The sequence below is a fragment of the Nannobrachium achirus genome, assembly GCF_963921795.1.
Source record: "Nannobrachium achirus genome assembly, chromosome: 16".
Taxonomy (NCBI): domain Eukaryota; kingdom Metazoa; phylum Chordata; class Actinopteri; order Myctophiformes; family Myctophidae; genus Nannobrachium; species Nannobrachium achirus.
This window is the reverse complement of record NC_137823.1, coordinates 12635200-12660125: the sequence shown is the minus strand read 5'-3', so window position 1 is coordinate 12660125 and position 24926 is coordinate 12635200. Positions and strand designations below refer to the sequence as shown.

At 40.7% G+C, this 24926-nt stretch overlaps 1 protein-coding gene across 1 annotated transcript; it reads left to right on the top strand.

The window, feature by feature from the left end:
• The first annotated feature begins 322 nt into the window (after positions 1 to 322).
• On the top strand, positions 323 to 22988 carry naga (N-acetylgalactosaminidase, alpha). The gene is made up of 9 exons (XM_080744236.1): positions 323 to 544; positions 2658 to 2815; positions 5796 to 5936; positions 8548 to 8759; positions 9969 to 10063; positions 11779 to 11940; positions 16461 to 16658; positions 17441 to 17581; positions 21104 to 22988. The coding sequence occupies exons 2-9, from the start codon at positions 2661 to 2663 to the stop codon at positions 21332 to 21334; spliced, it is 1335 nt and encodes a 444-aa protein (XP_080600362.1). The 5' UTR covers positions 323 to 544; positions 2658 to 2660; the 3' UTR covers positions 21335 to 22988.
• The last annotated feature ends 1938 nt before the right edge of the window (positions 22989 to 24926 follow it).

Genomic DNA, 24926 nt, shown 5'->3' with positions numbered 1-24926 from the left:
ATTCTAAATGTCTTCTAAATCTTAACAGTTTTCTGAAGAGAAAAAAAAAAGCCTATGTTGCTATTTAGATGGTTCTCAAACTTTTTCATGTCAAGGACCGCCCAAATATTATGATTTTGGCCGCGGACCCCCATATAAAAATATGTTATTCCAGGGGACCCCCAGAAGCAAATATTGACGGTATTTGAGTTAAAAATGTTCACTCTGAATTTGGGTCTTGCCCCAAGCTAGATGCAGAATAGATACACGCCTCCAGTCAGCTGACACAACACACCGTTATGTCGTCACGTGATCTGCTCTTCCTTCTATCAACAGAGCAGACTGTCTGCCTAGAATAGGTCTTATGATCCACACGTTGTGGTTTTATTGTTGTTTTTATAGTAGTTTTATAGTCTTAGATTGTGGGATCAGATTACAATAAACTCAGAGACAATCAGAGAGCAGTGATTACTGGAGCAGCAGATTAACTGTCACTGTTGATCTCTGGAAGAATACTTTAGGCTGTCGCAACACATCTGCCCACAGCTGTACACGGATCCACTGAGTGAGTATAATGTTACTTCCATCCACTTCTTTGACATTGTATTGATTATATTTAAGATCCAGATTTCACGTTACATACAGTAGGTATAGGGATATTGGTATATATTGGTGGTATTGGTGTTGGTTGGTATCTTTAAAAGTCAATGAGCTACTACTACAAAGTAAAATAAAGATAGCATACTAAACTAAAGGGTAGCAGGATATCTGGGCACCAAAAAAAAAAAAAAAAAAAAGAAGACGAAGAAAAAAAAAGAAAAAAAAAACATGCTTTAACATTCGACAATCAAGGTCTAATATTTCTACAATTGCTACAAAACCTGTAGGCTATATTATCCATTCACTTTGGGGCATAAACAAGAACATTAAGTGTGATAATGACGCATGTTCACATCATGTGTACTTTACATTTACTTAAGACCATTTCTTTTTACATTTTGGACAAAATGGCCAATTTGACATAGAGGTGCCCAGATGTCCCTACCAGTGCCCACCTATCCTGTATCCATAGAAAGTACTGTTGCTGAAGAAACAGTGTGGTCTCGCTAAGAATGCTGATAGTATTATGATAGTGTTATAATAACATATAAGCTCGCCTTAGGGCCCACAGAAATATAACTTTGGACTACATAAATTCGGACACATTTGTGCTGGGTCTCAGAAGTATTAATACAGTCTATCACCGGTGAATGTGAATAATGTCCTCCTTCATGTGTCCTTGCTTTCTGTTTGATTTTACTATGGCCCACACATTGTTTCGGTTATGTTTCATGTGTCCTCGCTCTCTGTTCCTGATTATGGTCATTCCGTCAGTGTAGCTGGTGTGATTTTACATTTGTCCGGCTCCAGAGGTTCTATCATGGCCTTCTGTGAGTGTGGTTTTCATGTTGCCTATTGCCTCAGGATAAAGGCCAGGCATGCATCAGCGCGCGCACGCACGCACACACACACTTTTACACACTATTATGAATTCCACCATGTCTGACAGAGCTCAGCCTGTTTGTTTGCTTCTGAAGTGCCCAGGTCGTATTCTCCCTGGTGCTAGGGGTGGGCGATAGGGTGATAAATATCGTTGAGACCATACAATGTCTCCACAATATGCCTTTTCAGAGATATCGTATCATGATACAATAAGGGAGTCTTGTAAAAAAACAAAAATGTTAATACAGAGAATCATTGCAGAATTAATTTAAACCTTCATTTTGGTCTAAATCAGTAGTTCTCAAACTTCAAAATGTCAAGGTCTCCCCTTAACTCTGACAGTATACAAATAAAACCATTTGTATACTGTCAGAGTTACATACTTGTAAGGATCAATTAAGACTTCCCAAAAGGAACCAGAGTCCCTGGACCCCACTTTGAGGACTGCTGCTCTAAATGGTCTGTTAGGGTACTCCTTTTTCGTTTAGTTGTTATACCTTGTACTGTAGGTGATTGTAATGTCAATTAAGTAACTTAACTTAAGTAACTAAGTAACTAAAATAATCATAAAAACTAACATGAAAAAGAATCGTCATGAGATTGTGTATCGTGATACAGCTTGGGAAAATATTGTGATATTGTATTTTTCCATATCGCCCACCCCTACCTGGTGCAATATGTCCTTGCTGAGCACTGATGATCCCTTCTACCTTACTGTTGTCTGAAGAGTGCAGACTGCTCCTTTACCTACATACCTACATAGGCCTACATACATACCTGTACATATAGAGAGTCCTGGAGTCTATAGTGATAGATGGGTCAGATGACTGTTCAAGTCACTGGACAGGTTGTACGGTGCTGTCATGTGTCTCCTTTGTTATGAGCGTACCTTTATGTTGACTTACTGCTTTGAGGTGAGTCAGTCACGCCCAGTCAGGTCCGCTGTGCTGTGCATGCCATACATATAGCCTGGTTTATCTCCTTCGGTGACAAGTCACTGTGGAAAACCTACTTCATTTAGAAACAGATAGAATAGACATTATTTTGCCTGGAAATCTTGAACCTTGACCCATAGGTCTCTAAACAAAGTAGGTTTTCTACCGCACTACAAGGGTCGCTAAATATTATTTATACCTACCTAACTGCAGTATTTTTTATTATGTTTTAACTTTTGTTTGTCTCTTCTTCTACTGTAGAAAATGCGCGTGGCCGTGGTGTTTTTCGCGCTGGCACTCTGTGCGGCCTCCCTGGCCCTGGACAACGGGCTGATGAGGACGCCGCCCATGGGCTGGTTGGCATGGGAACGCTTCCGCTGTGACATAGACTGTGACAACGACCCCAAGAACTGCATCAGGTAAGAATTACCCTAAGAACTGCATTAGGTAAGACTGACCCTAAGAACTGCATTAAGTAAGAATTACCCTAAAGGGGGTTCCACACGGTACGCGGTTGCCGTCGGGGCTGCCGCTAGGATCAGCAGTGGCCGCACCGCGGTGAGACACAAACTCACTCACTCAGTGAGTAAACGCTGCTCGGTATTTCACAAAGATGAACACAATCCATCCCTCACCGCCCGCCTACGCATGCACAAACGAGCACACTCGCTGTGGATTTCACGGGACCGCGCCCGCTCGCCTCGCCGCCCCAAAACTTCGCTGCACGGCCGAAAAAGCCGCCTGCCTTTCATTGAAAATGAATTACTAGCAGGCAGTGACCGCGTACCGTGTGGAGCCCCCTTAAGAACTGTATTAGGTTAGAATTACCCCAAGAACTGCATTAGGTTAGAATTACCCCAAGAACTGCATTAGGTTAGAATTACCCCAAGAACTGCATTAGGTTAGAATTACCCCAAGAACCTCATTAGGTCAGACTGAGAACGAGCCCAAGAATGTTTTGAGCCTACAGAATAATGGCCCAAAATAGGGACATCAGGTTGAAAGTGGGTAAAACGGTTACATATTTTGCCGACATACTGATGTCGTCGATAAAGTCAAATAATGATATCTTGTCCAGACAGATCTATCAGTCAGGTTCTGATCATGCAGCTCATCGTGTGTGGATTAAAGTCACCACCACTGATTTCATTCATTCCATAGTAGCCAGCATGTCTTGAAGAATGCCGTGCAGTGAAAACAGCATATCTATTGGAATGAGGTCCAGAAATCCTTAAAGAGGCGGTGCCATAGTTTTGTACTTTTTCTGGTTTTCATGTGTTTAGGAGGTTGACAGTACTTCCTTATACCCACTGGTGTGGTTTTATGAGCAATTATGTTTTCCCTAATTTGGGGTTTCTTCCAGGAGGCTGACACTATTGTGGTTCAAAAGTGCTGATCCAAAAACACAGATAAAAAACACAGATAAAAATCATGGCACTTCATCTTTAAAAACCCGTTCACTGCCGCCCTTAGGCCAATTCAGGACAATGGTCTCTAACACCTTTGTTCTAGACTGCAACCGCTTTAACTGATTACATTTTTTGGTAAATATCTGTTTTAGTTCCCTGTATATTCTCTAAGTGTTCTTCTCCTGATTATATTTTAACATTGCTGTATGTAAATGTATATTTTGTTGCGGCTGCATTGAAAATGAGGGCCTGCCCTCAATTGTACTCCCGAGTTTGACTAAAGGTGATGAATCTGATGATAATAAACTCTGAATGTGTTTGCGCTTGTACGGTAGATAGGCACTGTTTGGTAATTCTTTTTTTAAGATCAGAGCATTTGAAGTGCTCAATCTGGCAACAGGGATATTTCATATAAAAGCAAAGGTTAAAGCCTCAGTCTGTGATTTCTTCACCTGGCTGTAGAAGAGTGGAACAATATTACTAAAGCATCATAATGTTACATATTAGCAATAGATACCTATTTCCTCCCCCGAGGGAAATGCAGTATTTTCAGCCCAACCCAGCTGATTCACTGCCCACAAGGAGCGCGTGAGCAATTAGGGGTTAAGAGTCTTGCACATCGACATTGCTACCCTGGCCTGGAATCGAACCAGACCTGAATATTGTGTGGGGTAGGGTCCTGTCACACTGGTTCACAAATCATGTTACAATTTGTCAGTCCTTAGGTAGATTTTTTTTTGCTTCAATGTGTCCACACTAGGGATGGGACGATAAGCGATAATATCGTTTATCATGATAAAACACACCCACAATAATCATATCAGGGAGATTTGGTCATTTACTGTGATATCGTCGGCCGTCATGCACTGGGATCACCACTTAAAGTACCGTAATTGCTGGACTATAAGCCCCACCTGAATATAAGCTGCACAGGCTAAATTTAGGGCAAAAAAACAAATGTTTACATATATAAGCCGCACCTGACTATAAGCCGCAGGTGTCCTTCCTGCTAGAGCGCCCCTGGTGGCCTTTAGCTGTAAAAATCTATATATAAATCCTTGGAAATCGATATATAAGCCGCACCGTTGTATAAGCCGCAGGGTTCAAAACATGGGAAAAAAGCAGCAGCTTATAGTCCGGCAATTACGGGTACTTATAATATACATACTTGATAGTCTTTTTTCTCACTCTCTATCAAAATTGTCTTTGCCAAAAAAATTGCAGATCTCCAATTTTTTGGCAAATGTTCCACCCCAGGATAATGAATTTTGATGATCGCGATAATATCTTAAATCACGATTTATTTTGTCACAATCATCGTGAAATGACATTTTCATATCGTCCCATCCCTAGTCCACAGTGAGCAGCTGTTCATGGACATGTTATTACTATTATATTTTATATTATATACAGTGAACAGCTGTTCATGGACATGTTATTACTATTATATTTTATATTATATACAGTGAACAGCTGTTCATGGACATGTTATTACTATTATATTTTATATTATATACAGTGAACAGCTGTTCATGGACATGTTATTACTATTATATTTTATATTATATACAGTGAACAGCTGTTCATGGACATGTTATTACTATTATATTTTATATTATATACAGTGAGCAGCTGTTCATGGACATGTTGTCCTCTGTCTCTGTGTCCACAGTGAGAGGATGTTCATGGACATGTTGTCCTCTGTCTCTGTGTCCACAGTGAGAGGATGTTCATGGACATGTGTGATGCTGTCCTCTCTGTCTCTGTGTCTCTGTCTCTAGTGGGCAGCTGTTCATGGACATGGTTTATGTATTGTTGTCTCTGTCTCTCACAGTGAGCAGCTCTTCATGGACATGGCTTTGTATTGTTGTCTCTGTCTCTCACAGTGAGCAGCTCTTAATGGACATGGTTATGTATTGTTGTCTCTGTCTCTCACAGTGAGCAGCTCTTCATGGACATGGTTATGTATTGTTGTCTCTGTCTCTCACAGTGAGCAGCTCTTCATGGACATGGCAGACAGGCTGTCAGAGGACGGGTGGAGGGAGCTGGGCTACGTCTACGTCAACATAGACGACTGCTGGTCCTCCATGCAGAGAGACGCACAGGGGAGACTGCAAGCTGACCCCAAGAGGTAGGCTATGGTACTGCACCTTACTACACGCACACGCGCACACGCACACACACACACACACACACACACACACACACACACACACACACACACACACACACACACACACACACACACACACACACACGTAAGCTGCCAGCATCTAGTTATGGTTCATAAGTCAATAAAACCATTTATGAAAGGTGATCCTCACATGACAATCAGATGACCTGCATAGATACCCGTCACAAACTGATAAGATGTCCAGATTAAGCCGTTATACAGTCTTATCTTTTTATATAGTAAATGTATCATTTAACCCCTGTGGCCAACTGAATTGTAGCTCTTCTGTTCTGAGTCAATCAGAGTTTGTTGATGGATTCATAACGCATAGCTAGACTTTGTACAGAACATAAAACTCAAGTTATGGCTGATTTGTACGTGGTTGAGTGTCATGCCACGTATCAAAAATATCAGCTCAACAAGCACACAAAGCGTCACGGTGCGACTTGTTGTGAGCTCGTAGATTTGCCATGCGCTCCAAATACGGATGGGACGATATGAAAATCTTATGTCACGATTAAAGTGTGAAAAATAATGGTGATTTAAGATATAAAAATATCCCCAACATCCATTATTCTGGGGCGGAACGTTTGCAGTTCACAGTGCGTCGCAACGTGACACACTAGCCCCGTATACATGCCAGCCTCATTCCAATCTGATCTAAATAAACCCGATTGAAGGTATTGGATCAAGTGTTTACATGGGGTGAGATCAATCCGATCTGGTGTTTACATGTGCCCACATTTAAATCGTGTTGTGATCGCATTTCCCTGTATCCATTAATAATAATAGTAATAATAATGGAGCCTAATGCAAATGCACAGCCCCACCAAAGTGAAAAAAGCTGCAATGCTCTTTTAATTCGATTATTGGGGATGTGCGTTGTTCTGTTGTAGGCTATACATGTAGGCCTATCATTATTATAATCATTATCACGTCACAATCCATATTTGCGCCCGACGCAGTGGTGTAAAGTAACTAAGTAGGTCTACTTTTACTTAAGTACTGTACTTAAGTACAGTTTTGAGGTATTTGTACTTTACTTGAGTATTTCCAATTTCCAATACTTTTACTTCTACTCCACTACATCTCGGATCCAAATATTTTACTTTTACTCCATTACAATTATTTGAAAACTTAATTAGTTACTTGTTACTTTGCAGGTATACATTATAATATTATAAAACATACATAAACCATTTTAGCCCTATTTTACCTAGGCTGTTTGAAAATAGCCGATCTACAAGCTCACAACCCGTCACATCGCGACGCGTTGTGAGCTTGTAGATCTGCTATTTTCAAACATTTTGTAGGCGTATACTTTTACTTTTGGCACTTGAAGTAGCCTACATTTTGATGCCAACACTTTCATACTTTTACTCAAGTACATTTTGAATTTTGGACTTTTACTTAGAGTATTTCTATTGCAGTATTGATACTTTTACAAAAAAAAAAGACAATTGAGTACTTTTTCCACCACTCGACGGCCCATAGAACATAATAGGCTTCATGGACAAGTGCATTCACGATAATAAACAAAAAGTCTGTATAGTTAAATACTTTTTAAAATCGACTCTTATATCCCCTTAACCCAGTCCCCTTTAAATATTAGGCTATTTATCTGATGAAGGATATAGCATAAAGGATATTTTGCTGGTGGTTTCTTAGGTTATTTATGATCGCAAGAAGACAATTAGTTAGTGCCCAGGTCAATCTGACCTGGTAAAAGACGCACAGGACTCGACAGGAGGATAGATGAACGGGACAGGGTAACGTCCAGTTGCGCTAGATTCTTTCTCTTTCTCTCTCTCTCACACGTACAGTAGTAGGGCTACAGGTCCATTTAGTGAGTTTGCGCTCGTGAAGTTTTTGGGTCGGTGGTCTCTCTCTCTCTCTCTCTCTCTCTCTCTCTCTCTCTCTCTCTCTCTCTCTCTCTCTCTCTCGTGATTCTTTTGTGTCGTGTGTGTGTGCGTGCGTGCGTGCGCGCGTCTCTCTCCTCTCTGTCTCTGTTGCGCTCATCAGCAATTATGCTTCATGTGCTTCGCTGATAGAACATGTCACATTCTGATCGGGTTAGGTGTATACATGGAAGGATTTTCCTTTTGATCGGGTCGTAAAAAAGTTTAGACCACCCCTCTGCATCCGATCAGAATTTAAATCGTGTTGGTTTTGATCGGGTTTATTTAGGTGTATACATGCAGAATTAGATCGGGTTTATCTAAAATCTTGTTTTTAATACGATTAGAATCGTGCATGTAAACGGGGCTACTGTGAGCTTGTGGATTAGCTATTTTTGGCAAAGAGATTTGGTAGAGAGTGAAACATATATTTACAACAATCTTTTCAACAATTATGGAGGGTTTAAATGGTACCGGATATGCAGCTCGGCAAATAAAAGATGAAATTGATCCCAGTGCATGACAGAGGGCGATTTCACGATAAATTAAATCTCTACGATACGATTATTGTGAGTGTTTCATTATCACGATAAACGATAATAGTGATTATCGTGCCATCCCTAGCTGCAACCTACACAATACTACGGTCGTCTGTGATTCCTCCGCACCAGGTTCCCGGGTGGCATCGCCAAGCTGGCGCGCTACATGCACGACCGGGGTCTGAAGCTGGGCATCTACGGCGACATGGGCACGCACACGTGCGGCGGCTACCCTGGCACCACGCTGGACAAGATCCAGCTGGATGCCCAGACCTTCGCCGACTGGGAGGTGGACATGCTGAAGTTCGACGGCTGCTACTCCAACGCCTCGGAGCAGGCACAGGGTGAGGGGGAGGGAGGGAGGGAGGGGGGGGGGGGGGTGCTTTGGGGGGTTGGGGAGGTTGGGACAGAGATGAGGGGTCCATTGGGCACGGTGGCCACATAGCTAGAAGGTCCTGGGTTCGATTCCTGCCGGGATCACTGTTTTCTTTTTTTGATTGATTAATTTATTAGACAAAAATGGAGAACAGTACAAGTATAGTCAATACAATAGAAATGTTATACAGTACAAGTACAGTTAAACACCCTGCCTAAAAGGAACATCCCAAATAAGTCATTTTGCAGTCTTTTTTACATTGGAAGTCCTTGGTATTCAATTCATGGATTCAGCTGTGGGCGCTGGGGGTGTGTTCTCTCCTCCGCGTCATCAGTGCCCACACCCTAGGCGGGGTTGGCAAAAGGGCCTTTCTGTGTGGAGTTTGCATGTTCTCCCCGTGTCTCCTAGGGTAGGCACCCTCACAAAAAACATGCAGTAATCCTGGTCTCTATACTGCCTCCCCCTGGCCAGCCGGTTGGCGCCTGATGGAGGGGAAAGGAACTGGTTGGAATAACGTGTTCCTTCCACATGCTACGTCCAACCGGGGAAGCTCCCCCCTGTCAGGTGATAAGAGGCGGCCTGCTCACTCCTCATGCACTGAAGGAAGCATGAATTCAGTTCGGGGCTCTCCCCAGGTTGGCAGAGGGAGAGCAGAGCCCAGGATTACAGTTTAGATAGATTGATAGATACCTTTATCATCAGTCGCCCAGAGGTGGCACAGCAGTTAAGGTTACATAGTTACCGGTAAAAGTATGAAAAATTAAAAGTACTGTTGTGTACAGCGAAAAGCATCAACAATACAGAGAAATCATAAACGGAGGTAAAGAAACAAATAGCATAACAGACAGTGCTACATAAGTATCTCACTGTTATCTCCTCATAACACAAATAATAATACTTATAACTTCTCAGTTTAGAGCCAATCAAAAAGTGTCCATTGGTCAGTGCAAAAAGCAATTGGCCCTGAGTGAAAAATGGTTTACAGTATAGGATAAAAGAAATATTTGTATTTAAATTATTTTAAAAGAAAGAGATGAGGGGACTGAGGGGATGTCTGTAGAGGCTGCGACTGTTTAGAAATGGGAACAGGAGGCACAAAGCAGTCCAACAGGATAAGGAAGACCTTTTAAATGTACTGTGTGTGCACTGCAGTGAGCTCATGTTTTCTCTACCCCAGGCTACCCCAGCATGTCAAAGGCTCTGAACGCTACTGGCCGCCCCATTGGCTACTCCTGCAGCTGGCCCGCCTACCAGGGAGGACTGCCACCCAAGGTGAGCGGAATATAACGTGACATTTACTGTAGCATATCGGCAGACCAAAATAACATGCATGTATCTCTGTGTAGAACTAAGCATGCATGGATTTAAAGTAGTAGTTCACTCCAACAAAACGACTTATTTTCACATCCAATGAAGCCTTGATGTGTTTTTGTTTTTGTCGCATTCCTAAGCCAATAATTTGATAGCTAATGCGGTAGAGTCTCTTTGCGTCTCCTACTGAAATTACCGCTGCGAGCTTGTAGATCTGCTATTTTTGAAAAATCTTGAAAATGTGTGCAAATCTTTGAATATATCATTTCCAAAGCAAACCTTTGTAACTCAAATCTCTGCTTCTGGGGATCCCCGGAACAACATATTTTGAGATGGGGGTCCGCGGTCAAATACATGAAAGATATGACACCTAATTCTGGGGGTCCTTGACATGAAAAGGTTTGAGAACCACTGACATAGAAACGTGTCTTTCAAAAACATCAGAAGGATTTAGAAGACATTCATAGAATCGGGTAAAAAGACTTTCACGATTTTTCAAAAATAGCAGATCTACAAGCTCACAGCGCTGCACTTAGCTAAAGCATAAACTAATGGTTAAGGGTCTGTTCTTTCATTCCATGAGCATGGATGATCAGTCATTCATACATCACGGTGGTGTGTTCTTTCATTATTAGTCATTATAGTGGCCTATAATGACTGCATGAGGCTGCTGCTGAGAGCTCAGAGAAGCTCCAGTGCGAGCCAGATGCTTGTCAGTGTCGGGGTTCCCACCTGCTCTGCTGTACTACGCAGGGAGAGTGTTTTTTGAAGGTCGTTCAGTCCGAGTGTATCAAAAAAGCAACTGGGTTAAGGCAGTGGAAGCTTGTGATTGGCTGCACGGAGGTTCTGACATCACGCTCTGCCCATATATGGAGGAAGTCAGCCATATCTGTGTGGCTGGTTCTACAGACAGGGATCTCCATGTATGGGCATAAAAGGGATTATATGTATGATGTCAGATGTCATAGACGTCATAGGACTTTCACATAACGAATAACTGAGTAAGCATGTTTTGGGTCTCAGCATATCTCCATATACACTACATCAGGGTTCCCCAATAGGCGGCCCGCGGGCCATTTGCGGCCCATGGGGGGCTACTGTCAGGCCCCCACCAACCCCAGTAATAATGGTGGTGTAAGAGCAGCAACAACACTAGTATATCGTCGTTATCAGGTGGAAACCTTGTATCTCCAAATGTGTACGTTCTTTCGCAAAGTAAAGCCCTGCTTCATCATTCAAGGCCGTCTCACAAAAGTAGTGAAAACAGCAGATCTACAAGCACACAACGCCTCGCACCGCGAGGCGTTGTGTGCTTGTAGATCGGCTGTTTTCACTAGTTTAAATAATTTTTAAAATGATAAATGCAAAACGAACGGTTTTGGACAAGGTTTTCACACGACAACGACGATATCTGAACTGTCGCTGGAGTAGCGGGAACGCCACCGTCATCCCCTACAATGCTGTGGCCCTCGGCTTGGTACCCTAGACATGATTCGGCCTCCCTTGGGGAAAACTAATTGGGGAACCCTGCACTACATGGATCTCCATATATGGGTACCAGGGGTCTCCATATATGGGTAACTGGTCGCTTGTCGCCCTTAGGCGTCTTACTAGTTGTATAGTAACTGTGACATGGATCTCCCTGCGTCTGAAATAAAGATTGAATTGGATTTCAGGTGAACTACACGGAGCTGGGACAGATCTGCAACCTGTGGCGTAACTATGGCGACATCGAGGACTCCTGGGGCAGCGTTCTGAGCATCGCTGATTGGTTCTTTGAGAACCAGGATATCCTGGCGCCCGCCGCCGGGCCTGGACGCTGGAACGACCCAGACATGGTACTGTACAGGTCAAAGGTCATGTTTACATCTGGAACGACCCAGATACAGTGGTGTAAATCCGCATTTTAATCGCACTTAGTTTTTGCACGACAGAACCTTCAGTTTCGGGCATACTGATCATAGCGATGCACCAACCAAGAAGAGACAACAAACGCAAAAGGGAGAAGTAGCCGATCAGAGCGCTTTGCTTGGCCCAGTGGATGCGAAATTTAGATTTAAAAAACTCACTCGTTGATTCACTCATACAACAAAATGTGTTTTACTTGAAAAAAAATGCTTGGTAACACTTTATATTAAGGATGCCTTTATAATGCATTATAATGCATTATAAGCTCATTTATAATGCATTATAACACGCTTATAAGGCATTATAACACTCGTTATAAATGTTTATAATCATGTATAACAGCTTATAACAGTTTATAATCACGTTTATAACGCATTATTAAGTGCTGGTTATAATGCGTTATAATGCAAAGTGTAACAGCACATTATAACTACCATAACTTACTTAGTTATAAAGGCACATAGTGAAGTGCTATAATGTGTCATAATGCATTATAACCAATGTGTTTATTAAATATAATAATCACCTATAATATGCTATAGCATGACTTTGAGACCTTTAAGTAAAGTGACAACATTTTTTAACGGTTATTAGCAATTGTATCATACTATAATACCTTATAGCACAACATAGTGACCTTTAAGTAAAGTGACAACATTAATGAATGGTTATTAGCAATTGTATCCTACTATAATACCTTATAGCACAACATAGTGACCTTTAAGTAAAGTGACAGAATTATTTAATGGTTATTAGCAGTTGTATATAGTATAATACCCTATAGCATTACTTTTACTTTAAGTTAAGTGACAATAAATATTAAGACAAAGAAATTATCAAAGACATCTTTATTTCACGCATTGGCATATCTCAAATATGGCATGTGAGGTAAACAAAACTGTCCAAACTACACAACAAAGTGTGTATACTGGAAATAGAGGTAAACAGTTGCTTTTCCTAGCTTTACTCTGGAAAGTCTGCAACTCTAAAATTACAAAATGACAGAAACTCATGACATACATTATAGGCTACAACATTAAAATAAAATGAAAATGATATGTTGTATCACTACACAATAACATAAAAAAATAGTATGAGGCCTACAAAACATTTAACCAACACAAACATAAGAGGCCTAATTAGCTGTTATATACAAAGTCTAAAACTTCACATAAAAGACCATAAGTGTGACTACATGTCAGCATTACAACCGCTTTTAAACAACAAAATAAAAACAAACTCTAACTTAAATTAGCTTATGCCTAGTTAGCATGGCTAGTTGGCTACATAGCAGCTAGCATACAGTATTAACCAACATACTGTACAGTTCACACTTGAGAATTATACACCTATGAACTATGAAACAAATGCACACTTCTATGCTAAAAAGCAGCTTACAGACAATGCCATGTGTAAACAAACCATGTGTAAACCATGAAGGACATCATATGAAGGACAACAGCAACATGCAGCAATATCTTGAGAATGAATGAGATCACTTCCTGTTTGCGAGGTTATCAAAATAAGATACAAGTTTGCAAGTACACAGAAAAAAGGGGTGTCAAATATAATAAAAAAAAACAAGTTGGAAGGTTACATTAGACCTTTTTCAAGAGCTCAAACATTATGAATACACAAGTTTCATTGAAATGCCAGTTTCAAAATAAATGTGCACAAACTTACAAATAATTAACCTTAAAATGTTGAGACAATAAAAAAAATCTTCAATCTTACAATCTAATAACAATCTAAATAAAATAATACCACTAAAATGATCATTTAGTATGAAACTTTTGTCAATACATTACGCTTTTATTGACAAAAGCATTCTCCCGAATTGTGTACGGTCAGTTTTATATTAAATGTGCATTTGAGTGGTATTTGTTTATTTAAGGTGTCATTAAATTGTAAGATTTAATTAATGAATACTCATAGATTAGATTTATTGTTTATTGTAACTTCCTGCCCATACAATTTGAAACTGCCATTTAAATTAAACTTGTGTATTCATAATGTTTGAGCACTTGAAAAACCTTCCGACTTGGTTTTAAAGCAGTAAGCATGAGGCGGTTCTAGGCCACATCTGTTTCTACAAGACAGATGAGTGTTAACTCATGTATACCTTAAAATTTGTACTATACTTTTACGTTTGACACCCCCTGGTGGTTGTTCTGTGTATTTGCACACACATCTTATTTTGATAACCTCGCAAACAGCAAGTGCTTCTCATTCATTCTGAAGATATTGCTAGAGACAGCTGCATGTAGCTACTGTCCTTCATATGCTGTCCTTCATGGTTTACACATGGCATTGTCTGTAAGCTGCTTTTTAGCATAGAAGTGTGCAATTGTTTGATAGTTCATAGGTGCATAATTCTCATGTGTGAACTGTACAGTATGTTTGGTTAATATGCTAACTGCTATGTAGCCATGCTGCTATGTACTGTAGTAGCCATAAGGTATGTTAATTCATTTTACAATTCGTTTTTATTTTAGTTGTTTAGCATTTTTAAAAGCGGTTGTAATGCTGACATGTAGACACACTTATGGTCTTTTATGTGAAGTTTTAGACTTTGTATAACAGCTAATTAGGCCTCTTATGTTTGTGTTGGTTAAATGTTTTGTGGGCCTCATACTATTTTTGTATGTTATTGTGTAGTGATACAACATGCATGGTATAATTTTCATTTGCATATTGTTGTATATCATTCTCATTTCTGAATTTCTGTCATTTTGTAATTTTTGAGTTTCACACTTTCCTGAGTAAAGCTAGTAAAAGCAACTATTTACATCTATTTCTAGTATTCACACTTTGTTGTGTAGTTTAGAAAGTTTTGTTTACCTCACATGCCATATTTGAGATATGCCAATCCGTGAAATAAAGATGTCTTTGAGAATTTCTTTGTCTTATTTTAGTGTCAATATATGATAATATGATACAACTGCTAATAACCATTAAATCATGTTGTCACTTTACTTAAAGGTCACTATGTTGTGCTACAAGGTATTATAGTATGATACAATTGCTAATAACCGTTAATAAATGTTGTCACTTTACTTAAAGGTCACTATGTTGTGCTATAAGGTATTATAGTAGGATACAATTGCTAATAACCATTCATTAATGTTGTAACTTTACTTAAAGGTCACTATGTTGTGCTATAAGGTATTATAGTATGATACAATTGCTAATAACCTTTAATTCATGTTGTCACTTTACTTAAAGGTCACTATGTTGTGCTATAAGGTATTATAGTATGATACAATTGCTAATAACCGTTAATAAATGTCGTCACTTTACTTAAAGGTCTCAAAGTCATGCTATAGCATATTATAGGTGATTATTATATTTAATAAACACATTGGTTATAATGCATTATGACACATTATAGCACTTCACTATGTGCATTTATAACTAAGTAAGTTATGGTAGTTATAATGTGCTGTTCCACTTTGCATTATAACGCATTATAACCAGCACTTAATAATGCGTTATAAACGTGGTTATAAACTGTTATAAGCTGTTATACATGATTATAAACATTTATAACGAGTGTTATAATGCCTTATAAGCGTGTTATAATGCATTATAAATGAGCTTATAATGCATTATAATGCATTATAAAGGCATCCTTAATATAAAGTGTTACCAAATGCTTCTCAGGACAAATATCGATGTGCGATTAAAATGTGATCAGCCCTAACTAAAGTATTGTACTTAAAGGAGTAGTTCACCCCCAAAATGACTTATTTTCTATTGATTACTCACGCCATGGAGACTTGAGTTCAATAATATTGTTTTGTATTTGTTGCATTCCTAAGACAAAATTTTGATTTATAGTAAATTTACCCCATTGATTCTGGATGGGGACCCAAATGCATGGCCCTGGATGGAGACACAAGCTCAGAGTCTGAATCAATGACTGACATGTAAACCCATGTTCTGTACTGTGTTAAATTAGCCTCGGAAACCCAGGCTTTTATTTTGGCGATAGGAAGAAAAATAAAAGCCTGGGGAAACCTTCTGCAATTTCTGGCATAGGAAGTGGGAGGCGGGCCATGGCACAGATCGTGAACCAATAGGATCCACCGGCTGTTTTCAGCCGGTGATCCGCCCCCTCTAAACCAAAATCAGCCTGTGTTAGGGAAGGCTAGTGTTAAATCAACTAGATTCACTAGAGTAAATTATGCAAAGTTACGAACACCTTGTTGTCAACAAGCAAAAAGTGTTCTGTAAATAGTCACATAGTGTAGAATGCATAGAAAAACAGTCAGTTGACTTTCTCTTGTGTGTGTGTGTGTGTGTGTGTGTGTGTGTGTGTGTGTGTGTGTGTGTGTGTGTGTGTGTGTGTATGTGTGTGTGTGTGTGTGTGTGTGTGTGTGTGTGTGTGTGTGTGTGTGTGTGTGCGTGTGTGCTTGCGTGTGACCTTTACCTGTACTGTGAACTAAAGCTGGTGATCGGGGACTTTGGCCTGAGCATGGACCAGTCCCGCTCTCAGATGGCCATGTGGGCCATCATGGCCGCTCCTCTCTTCATGTCCAACGACCTGCGCACCATCAGCAGCTCAGCGCGCTCCATCCTGCAGAACAAGATGATCATCAGCATCAACCAGGACCCCCTGGGGGTCCAGGGCAGACGCATTCTGAAGGTGACGCCATGTTTCGAACGTGTTTCACACACTTTTCTTTAGTTTTTTCTTTTTTTTTTTTTTGCAAGAGTGTTAATCCGAGGAGCTCGCTGAAACTCACAATTGATTGATTGACACATTGCACACTGGGGATAATAATGGAAAATCTAGGGATGATGGAGAAAAACACATCACATAGGCTACAGGTGGGCATTTCCCCTCTACATACCACAAAAGGCCCGAGGGCTTGTTTCCATTGTCGTCCTATATTCAATTCATCATAAAGACGATACAGACATACAATACTATACAAGAGATCGTCAGTACTAGAAGCCGTAAAAGTATATTTACAGAAAAACAGTGGGGGGTTAATTTATTTTGGAGGGCTAGACGAATTGTAGATCTGGAAGCTTGTAGATCTGCTTTTTTTGAAAGATTGTATGCAAATGTTTGAATATATCTTTTTTAAAGCGAACATTTGTAACTCAAATATTTGATTCGGGGGGGGGTGGTCCCTGATACATAATATTTCGAGATGGAGGTTGGCAGTCACATACTTATAATTCTAGGGGTCCTTGAGCTGAAAATGTTGAGAACCACTGACATAGAAACATGTGTTTTTCAAAAACCTTAGAAGGGTTTAGAAGACAGGTGAAAAATAAACTTGCACGAATGTTCATGTTTCTTTTCAAAAATAGCAGGTCTACAAGCTCGCACTGAGCGCCGTTGTATTTTTCGATAGCTTTGAAGTGTAAAATAATCCCAGGCCTACACCTCTCCTCATCCTTTTTCCCTCCCATCAGGAGAAGAGTGGCATCGAGGTGTTTTGGCGCCCCCTGTCTGCCAGTGCCAGTGCCTTGGTGTTCTTCAGCAGACGCAGTGACATGCCCTATCGCTACCAGACCTCTCTCTCTCAACTCAACTACACCTCTGGAAGCTATAAGGTTTGATAAAATAAAATAAAAAACAACGTCATGCACTTCCATGTCAATTAAATTCTCTTCACGGAAAATTAAAACTAATGTCCACTGCGGAGGTTGGGTTCGAATCCACCATGGTGCATCGTCGGGCATCTAACCCAACACAATCATTTAGCTTTTTTTTGTTGTTGTTTTAAACCTTCTCTTCTGGCACAAAACATTTTCAGACGGGCAGACAAAATTGTAACTGGATCATAAAATGAATTGAAGCTGATACATCTTGTGGGGTTCTCCCCTCCCGATTGGATAAAATTGGTGCAGGGCTCAAAATTATAACCATTTTTGTCACACGCACACCGCCGCTCCGTACACACACACACAGAGGGGTTGCGCGTTCTCCCTCGGTCTATGGAACCGGTTTGTTCTTTGGATATTCCAAAACCGATACGGTGAAACGAAAGTTATTTGCAAAGTTTGCGATGTTCGAGCATCACTCGATAAAACTTTTAACCAAACGTGGGTGAAACAGTGAATACAGTGCACGCGCGCCTGCACAAGTCATGGACGGACCTCGAGTATCGATAAAAACAACCATTCGTACCTCGCTTGCGAAAGCAAGCGTGCCAACAGCGAGAATTAACAGAAATGACTGCCAGGCTGGAAGCATAGGCGATCGATGATCCATTGTGTGACCTGCTAACTTAGTGCTATTAAAAGTAGGCTCAGATATTCTGTCCGATTGTCTAAAGCAGTCAAAGGAGAACGTAACAATACTAAACTCCCCATCGAGCAGCCTACACGTCACTGACATATGCAGGATAAAAAACTAATAGATTATCTACAGTATATTTCTATCAGCAGCAGCATAAAAATAATGTCTGTCTGTCTATCTAGAATAGAAGAATACAATAATAAAAATGTATAGATTATCTATAGTGTGTGTGTGTGTGTGTGTGTGTGTGTGTGTGTGTGTGTGTGTGTGTGTGTGTGTGTGTGTGTGTGTGTGTGTGTGTGTGTGTGTGTGTGTGTGTGTGTGTGCTTGCGTGCGTGCGTGTGCGCGCGCGTGCATGCGTGCGTGCGTGTGTGTGTGTGATTGTATAATATTTGTCACCCACCGCTAGTCTGGAGGTACGTCTGTCTCAGAGAGATAGATGGATGAGGGACAGACAACCAGGATCGTGTTTTTTTTATTTTAACATTTTTGGACAAAATACCCAATTCCGAGCCAGTTGCGTTCATATAGACAACTGACAAAGCCAGAAGCACAACATTGGATTCGAACTTGGATTGGATTGGACATTGGATTCGAACCTCCATAGTGGTGGGCAGGAACTTTACCACTGCGCCACCCAAGTGCTTATCAATGATTGCTATCTGAATAAAACAAAAAACATCTCTTACACAACCATTTAAAAATAACCTTTCATTCTTTAATCACTTCAACTCTAGAGCCCACAGTTCCCGAGAGAACATTCAGCGGAAATAGACAATCTACAAGAACAGACTGAGATGTAGATCAGCTATTTTCAGTTAAGCGGACAAAAGTAGGGGGCCTGGTTTTGACCCCTGGGGTACTCTGGTCAACAGATGGATATGCTATGTGTAAAGATAGGAAGATACTGTAGATACCTTTTTAGTTTTTGTTTGTCCCCAGCAGTGTTGATTTCGTCGACTAAAACTATGACGAAAAATGTTTGTCGACTGTGTTTTTTTTACTGACGAAAACTAAATAAAAACTAAAACAAAAACTAAGATGTGGTGACTAAAACTAAGACTAAATATATTGACAATTTCATCAATAAAATAAAAACTAGACTAAAACGTTAGGGAGGGACTAGTGGAGAAGAGAGTCATTTTATGTTTGGTTGCTCTCAGGTTTTGCGTGCTGAAAATAGCAGATCTACAAGCTCACAACGCGCCACGCTGCGACGCGCTGTGCGCTTGTAGATCTGCTATTTTCAGCACACAACCAAGATGCCATCAAGGCCTGCCAAAATAAATGTCAGTCGACTAAATCAACTGTAGATTTAGTCGCCTAAAATGGTATGATATTTAGTCGACTAAAATTAGACTAAAACTAATACTTTTCAGGTGACTAAATTATGACTAAAACTAAATGACATGTTATTCAAAAGACTATGACTAAAACTAAATCACAATTTGCTGTCAAAAACAACACTGGTCCCCAGAACCATACCGGTCCGTGAACATTTGGTAACAGGGTTGGGAAGCCCTGAGCTAGAGGTCTATAGGTTCAGTTGAAGCCCTGAGCTAGAGGTCTATAGGTTCAGTTGAAGCCCTGAGCTAGAGGTCTATAGGTTCAGTTGAAGCCCTGAGCTAGAGGTCTATAGGTTCAGTTGAAGCCCTGAGCTAGAGGTCTATAGGTTCAGTTGAAGCCCTGAGCTAGAGGTCTATAGGTTCAGTTGAAGCCCTGAGCTAGAGGTCTATAGGTTCAGTTGAAGCCCTGAGCTAGAGGTCTAGGTTCAGTTGAAGCCCTGAGCTAGAGGTCTATAGGTTCAGTTGAAGCCCTGAGCTAGAGGTCTATAGGTTCAGTTGAAGCCCTGAGCTAGAGGTCTATAGGTTCAGTTGAAGCCCTGAGCTAGAGGTCTATAGGTTCAGTTGAAGCCCTGAGCTAGAGGTCTATAGGTTCAGTTGCACATTGCAGACAGGAGCTCTTTTATGGTGGTTTGAATAGGGATGCACCAATACAGGTTTTTTCAATTTCGATCCGATCCGATATATTAATTATAATATTTCCCGATATCAATACCGATACCCGATACTTACAGTAGGCTACATAGCAAGTATGAAAAATGCATCAACTTTTAATTAAATCCATTTATTAATTGTAGGATAGGCTTCAGTTCAAATAGCAGAGTGCAGTCAGTGCAACTGAGTGCAAAATGTAACAGCAACTTGTGTCTCGTCTCTCGTAAAAGAGAGATGAGAGTGGAAGAGCGATAAGATAGGATATCGTTAATGTCATAATTATATGCTCAAAACGTTGGTTATGGTCATGATTATATTGGATATTTATACGATTTTCATATTTTTTTTATTGTGTCCGATATCCAATATCTGTTGTCTGATATCCGTTACATTAATCAAGTCATATCGGGACCCGATACCGATAAAATATCGGTATCGGTGCATCCCTACTTTGAAGTGTAGGGAGTCACACTTTCTGATGTCTGGTGGTTAGTAGGACATTCCACATTCTGGTGACAAAACAGTAGAATGAATCCCCACCATGCAGACTTGAGTTCAGTTCAGTAATGTATTTTATTGTATTTATCGCATTCCTAAGACAAAAATCTGATTATAGTAAATTTACCCCCATTGATTCCGGATGGGGACCCACATGCATGTGGGTCCCCCATTGTCTTAGGAATGCGACAAAAAACTACAAATATTATTGAACTCGAGTCTCCCTGGCTTGAGTAATCAATAGAAAAAAAGTAATTTTGGGGGTGAACTAGCTACTCCTTTAAGTTGTTAAAATATCTTTAATTGTCTCTTTTCTCTCTCTCTCTCCCGTGTGTTCAGATCTACGACGTGTTCAGTGGTAAGACGGCCCAGCTGAAAGACTCCACCCCCTTCGTGGTGTCAGTCAACCCCTCTGGCGTGGTCATGTGGTACGTCTCCGCCCCTGCCGCCAGCGAGCCCCGCCTCCACGCGCTGGACGCTGGCGGGAAGCTCCGCGGGCCCGCCCACTATCACCATGATGACGACGACGACAACGACAACGACAACCACCTGCCTCCCGCCTTCCTCTGAGCGGCTGCAGGGCCACGCCTACCGGGGTTATGACATCACTTCCTCCATATGGTTGAACCACTCGATATGAATGTTTTTATCCACCCTGTGTGCAAAGACCTGGAACGCATTATCACGCATTATTACCCCGCTTGGTTGAATGCTTGATTCTGATTGGTCAAGCGCTGAAATCAGCGGTGAATTATAGGTGAATAATGACCGCTCCGCTCTATAACTAAGGTGGCATATCAACCTGTTGGGCCCCTATCACTCGATAATCACAGCTGAGAGAGATGTTATCCCGCTTATTACACGGTTATTTACTAAATAAATTAACCCAAGTAAAAAAAAATATATATATTTTCCTTGCTTACAGTAATGAAAGTGTTTAACTGGCCGTCCACAGAGCGTCGCCTCGACGCAAACAAGGAAGTGTTGATCAAATAGAATCCATATTTGGTTACTGCATTGTCGATTTCTCGCTTCAAATGTTTTCAAAAAACATTCTTGAGAGCAACGTTTAGTTGTGAATTTGTGTGTTTAGATGGCTGACATGTTGGATACGGCACTAAATTCACGCAGCGTAGCCTGAGTGCAGCAGGTGTTCTGAGCCTTTGATTAGGCAGCGGTCCGTTATAGAGCGGAGCGGTCATTATTCACCTATAATTCACTGCTAATTTCAGCGCTTGACCATTCAGAATCAAGCCTTCAAACAAGCCGTGCAATAATGTGTAATAATGCCAGGTCTTAATGGGTTAAACGCCCACTGCTATGCTCTATCAAACACTTGTGATTTCAACACAAACTCAGGGACAAACACTGTGGGACCACCTAATATCTCTCTCTCTCTCTCTCTCTCTGTGGTAGAGAGGGCTTGGGTTTGGACCTTTCCATCATGTTCTCATGGGTGACACTGCCATGCCTTAATTGTGATTTTGTACATCTGTGAGCCTCACTATTTTTGGAAAGTTCTGGGACTTTTGGGCAGGGGGGACGTTCTCCTTTTATGACACGCCCAAATAGGGACCCAGGATCAAAGTGAATCAGTAAATCTTGGTAATGGAGAAGAGGTTCTTTGTATTGAGTTTTATTATTTCTACATCAACGAACCAAATAGATTTTTTTATAGTGTGTGAATATGGCTGATCCACAAGTTCACAATGAGTCATGAGCTTGTGGATGAGCTATTTTTCTGCTATTTTGTGTGACTTTTGAAAGGGAAAAACTGTTGCTTCCCTACTTCTAATGATGCCTGACACTTTCCTTGAGGCAGCAGGCTATCCGGTTTCTAAAATGAAGGCCAGAGTGCAGTCAGTGCACCAGTGCAACTAGTCACAACTCCTTGCACAAAACAGTTTTAATGCCAGTCCACGCCAATGCAACTGCCATTGGAGAGAATGGTTGCAAGGACGCTGGCCTTTAGACTGAAATGAAGCCAGATATGAATTAACAGGGATTAGAATGATGCTAGTCACTGCCAGGCGGCAGTCATGATGATCAATGGTGTTTACATTGCTATTTCTTATTTGAAGGGTTTTTAAAATGTAGATTTGTTTGTTTTTTGCACATCTGTTTTTGGTCCTTTTACTGCTTAATGCTTTTCAGGGAATTAATATATAGGCCTATATTATATTTGAATTAGTTTCTTGAAATTAAAGAACGGATTCCCAAGTCACAGTGAATGGTTTGTTTTAATCTCTCTCATCCCAGTGTCGTGGAGTTAGTAGGACCGCAAATATTTTCCTTGTTGTGTTATGTTTCCAGTTTATGTGATTTCTATATGATTGTGTCAAGTTGATCTTAACAATAGTTACCTACTCCTCCCGTGAGGGAAATGGAGTGTTTTCAGCCCAACCCAGCAAGGAGCACATGAGCAATTTGGGGTTAAGAGTCTTGCTCAGGGACACACATCATTGCTGGCCTGGCCTGGAATTGAACCTGGGACAACCAGGGGCTCTAGTTCCTCAGGCAGGCTCCCTAACCATTCAGCTATCGCTGCCCCTAAATCTAAATTTCACATCCACTGGGCCAAGCAAAGCGCTCTGATCGGCTGTCTGAAACCTGTCTGTAGCAGGGACAATCAAGCGCACCATACCATTGAGCCAAGGCACCTTTGGGCCCCTAACAGGTATCTCCTGGTGCTTTTGAGTTGTTCTCCTCTGTTTTAGCCTTGAAAAGGTCAAAGCACTCTAGGAATGAATTGTGGGTGGACTGGAGTTTGAACATGCAACCTTAGCATTGGGAGTATGATCTTTAAACCATTACACCATCTCTCACACAGATATCTTCTGGTGCTTTTGACTAGTTCTTTTGTATTTTAACCTTGAAAAGTAACACAACAGTGATCTGTAAAAGATCCGGGAATTGAACATGTGACCTCTGAACTGAGATTCTGATCTTTAGACCACAAGACCATCTCTCGGTCAAGGTGTGTCTTAGTGCTTTTGACTAATTCTTTAGTATTTTAACCTTGAAAGAAATGTTAAAGTAACACAGCAACATAAGAGGAGTGAGATTTGAAGACGGAACCTCTGCAAAGAGAGTCAAATCTTTAGACCACTAGACCATCTCTCACTACAGATATTTTCTGGTGCTTTTAATTCTTTTGTATTGCATTGAAAAGGTCCAATTAATACAGCAATGAAGGAGGAGTGAGATTTGAACTTCAACAGTAGAAGTCTGATCTTTAAACCACTACACCATCTCTCACAGCATAGAAAGAGTGAGATTTGAACATGAAACCTCTGCATTGAGTGTCAAATCTTTAGACCACTGCACCATCTCACCAGACTCACCAAGTTCCCTGGTGCTTTTTAGTAATTTCTTTGTATTTTAACATTGAAAAGGTCCAAGGGTTTAAAGGACAACTTTGTTTTTTTACAACAAGGGTTCATATTTTAGATTGTAATTAGAGAAAAGAAAAAGCGAGTGTTAAAATGTTTTCATTGACTTTGTTCTATCATTTTAGCACGTTTAGTGATCTAGATTTAAGTGGTTTGGGGCATGCGTACAAGTGGCTAAATATGTATTTTTAGACCCAATAAGCCATTGATTTATTTTTCACTATATTCTGTATCACTACTTCCCCATAAGTCACATCTGCCCATGAAAGATTGTGGTGCATCTTGGGAATGGTCTTATTGTGCATAAAAAATACATATCATTAAAATCTTTAAATCAACAGAAAGGAGTAAATGCAAACATTTTAACACTCATCTTTTATTTTCTTTAATTACAATCTAAAATATGAACCCTTGTTGTAAAAAAAACAAAGTTGTCCTTTAAATAGTTAAAGGTTCTTTACAGAACCAATACAATTCTTCAAGAATCAAACATTTTTATTTCATTGCTCTTGGGATTACATCTCCACACTGGCCTGGGAACGCCTCAGGATCCCCCAGGAGGAAGTTGCTAATGTTGCTCTGGAGAGGGAAGTTTGGAGCTCTCTGCTGTAGCTGCTGCCCCCGCAACCCGACTCCGGATAAGCGGTTGAAGATGGATGAATGCTCATCTAACGTATGTCACTGGTTCTGGAAGTGTTTCCCTTATGCCACGCGGTGTGTGTGTGTGTGTGTGTGTGTGTGTGTGTGTGTGTGTGTGTGTGTGTGTGTGT

Coding starts and splice junctions, on each gene's coding strand:
- naga (XM_080744236.1), top strand. CDS start 2,661: ATGCGCGTGGCCGTGGTGTTTTTCGCGCTGGCACTCTGTGCGGCCTCC. Junction 2,816..5,795: donor GACCCCAAGAACTGCATCAG/GTAAGAATTACC, acceptor TGTCTCTCACAG/TGAGCAGCTCTTCATGGACA. Junction 5,937..8,547: donor CTGCAAGCTGACCCCAAGAG/GTAGGCTATGGT, acceptor CCTCCGCACCAG/GTTCCCGGGTGGCATCGCCA.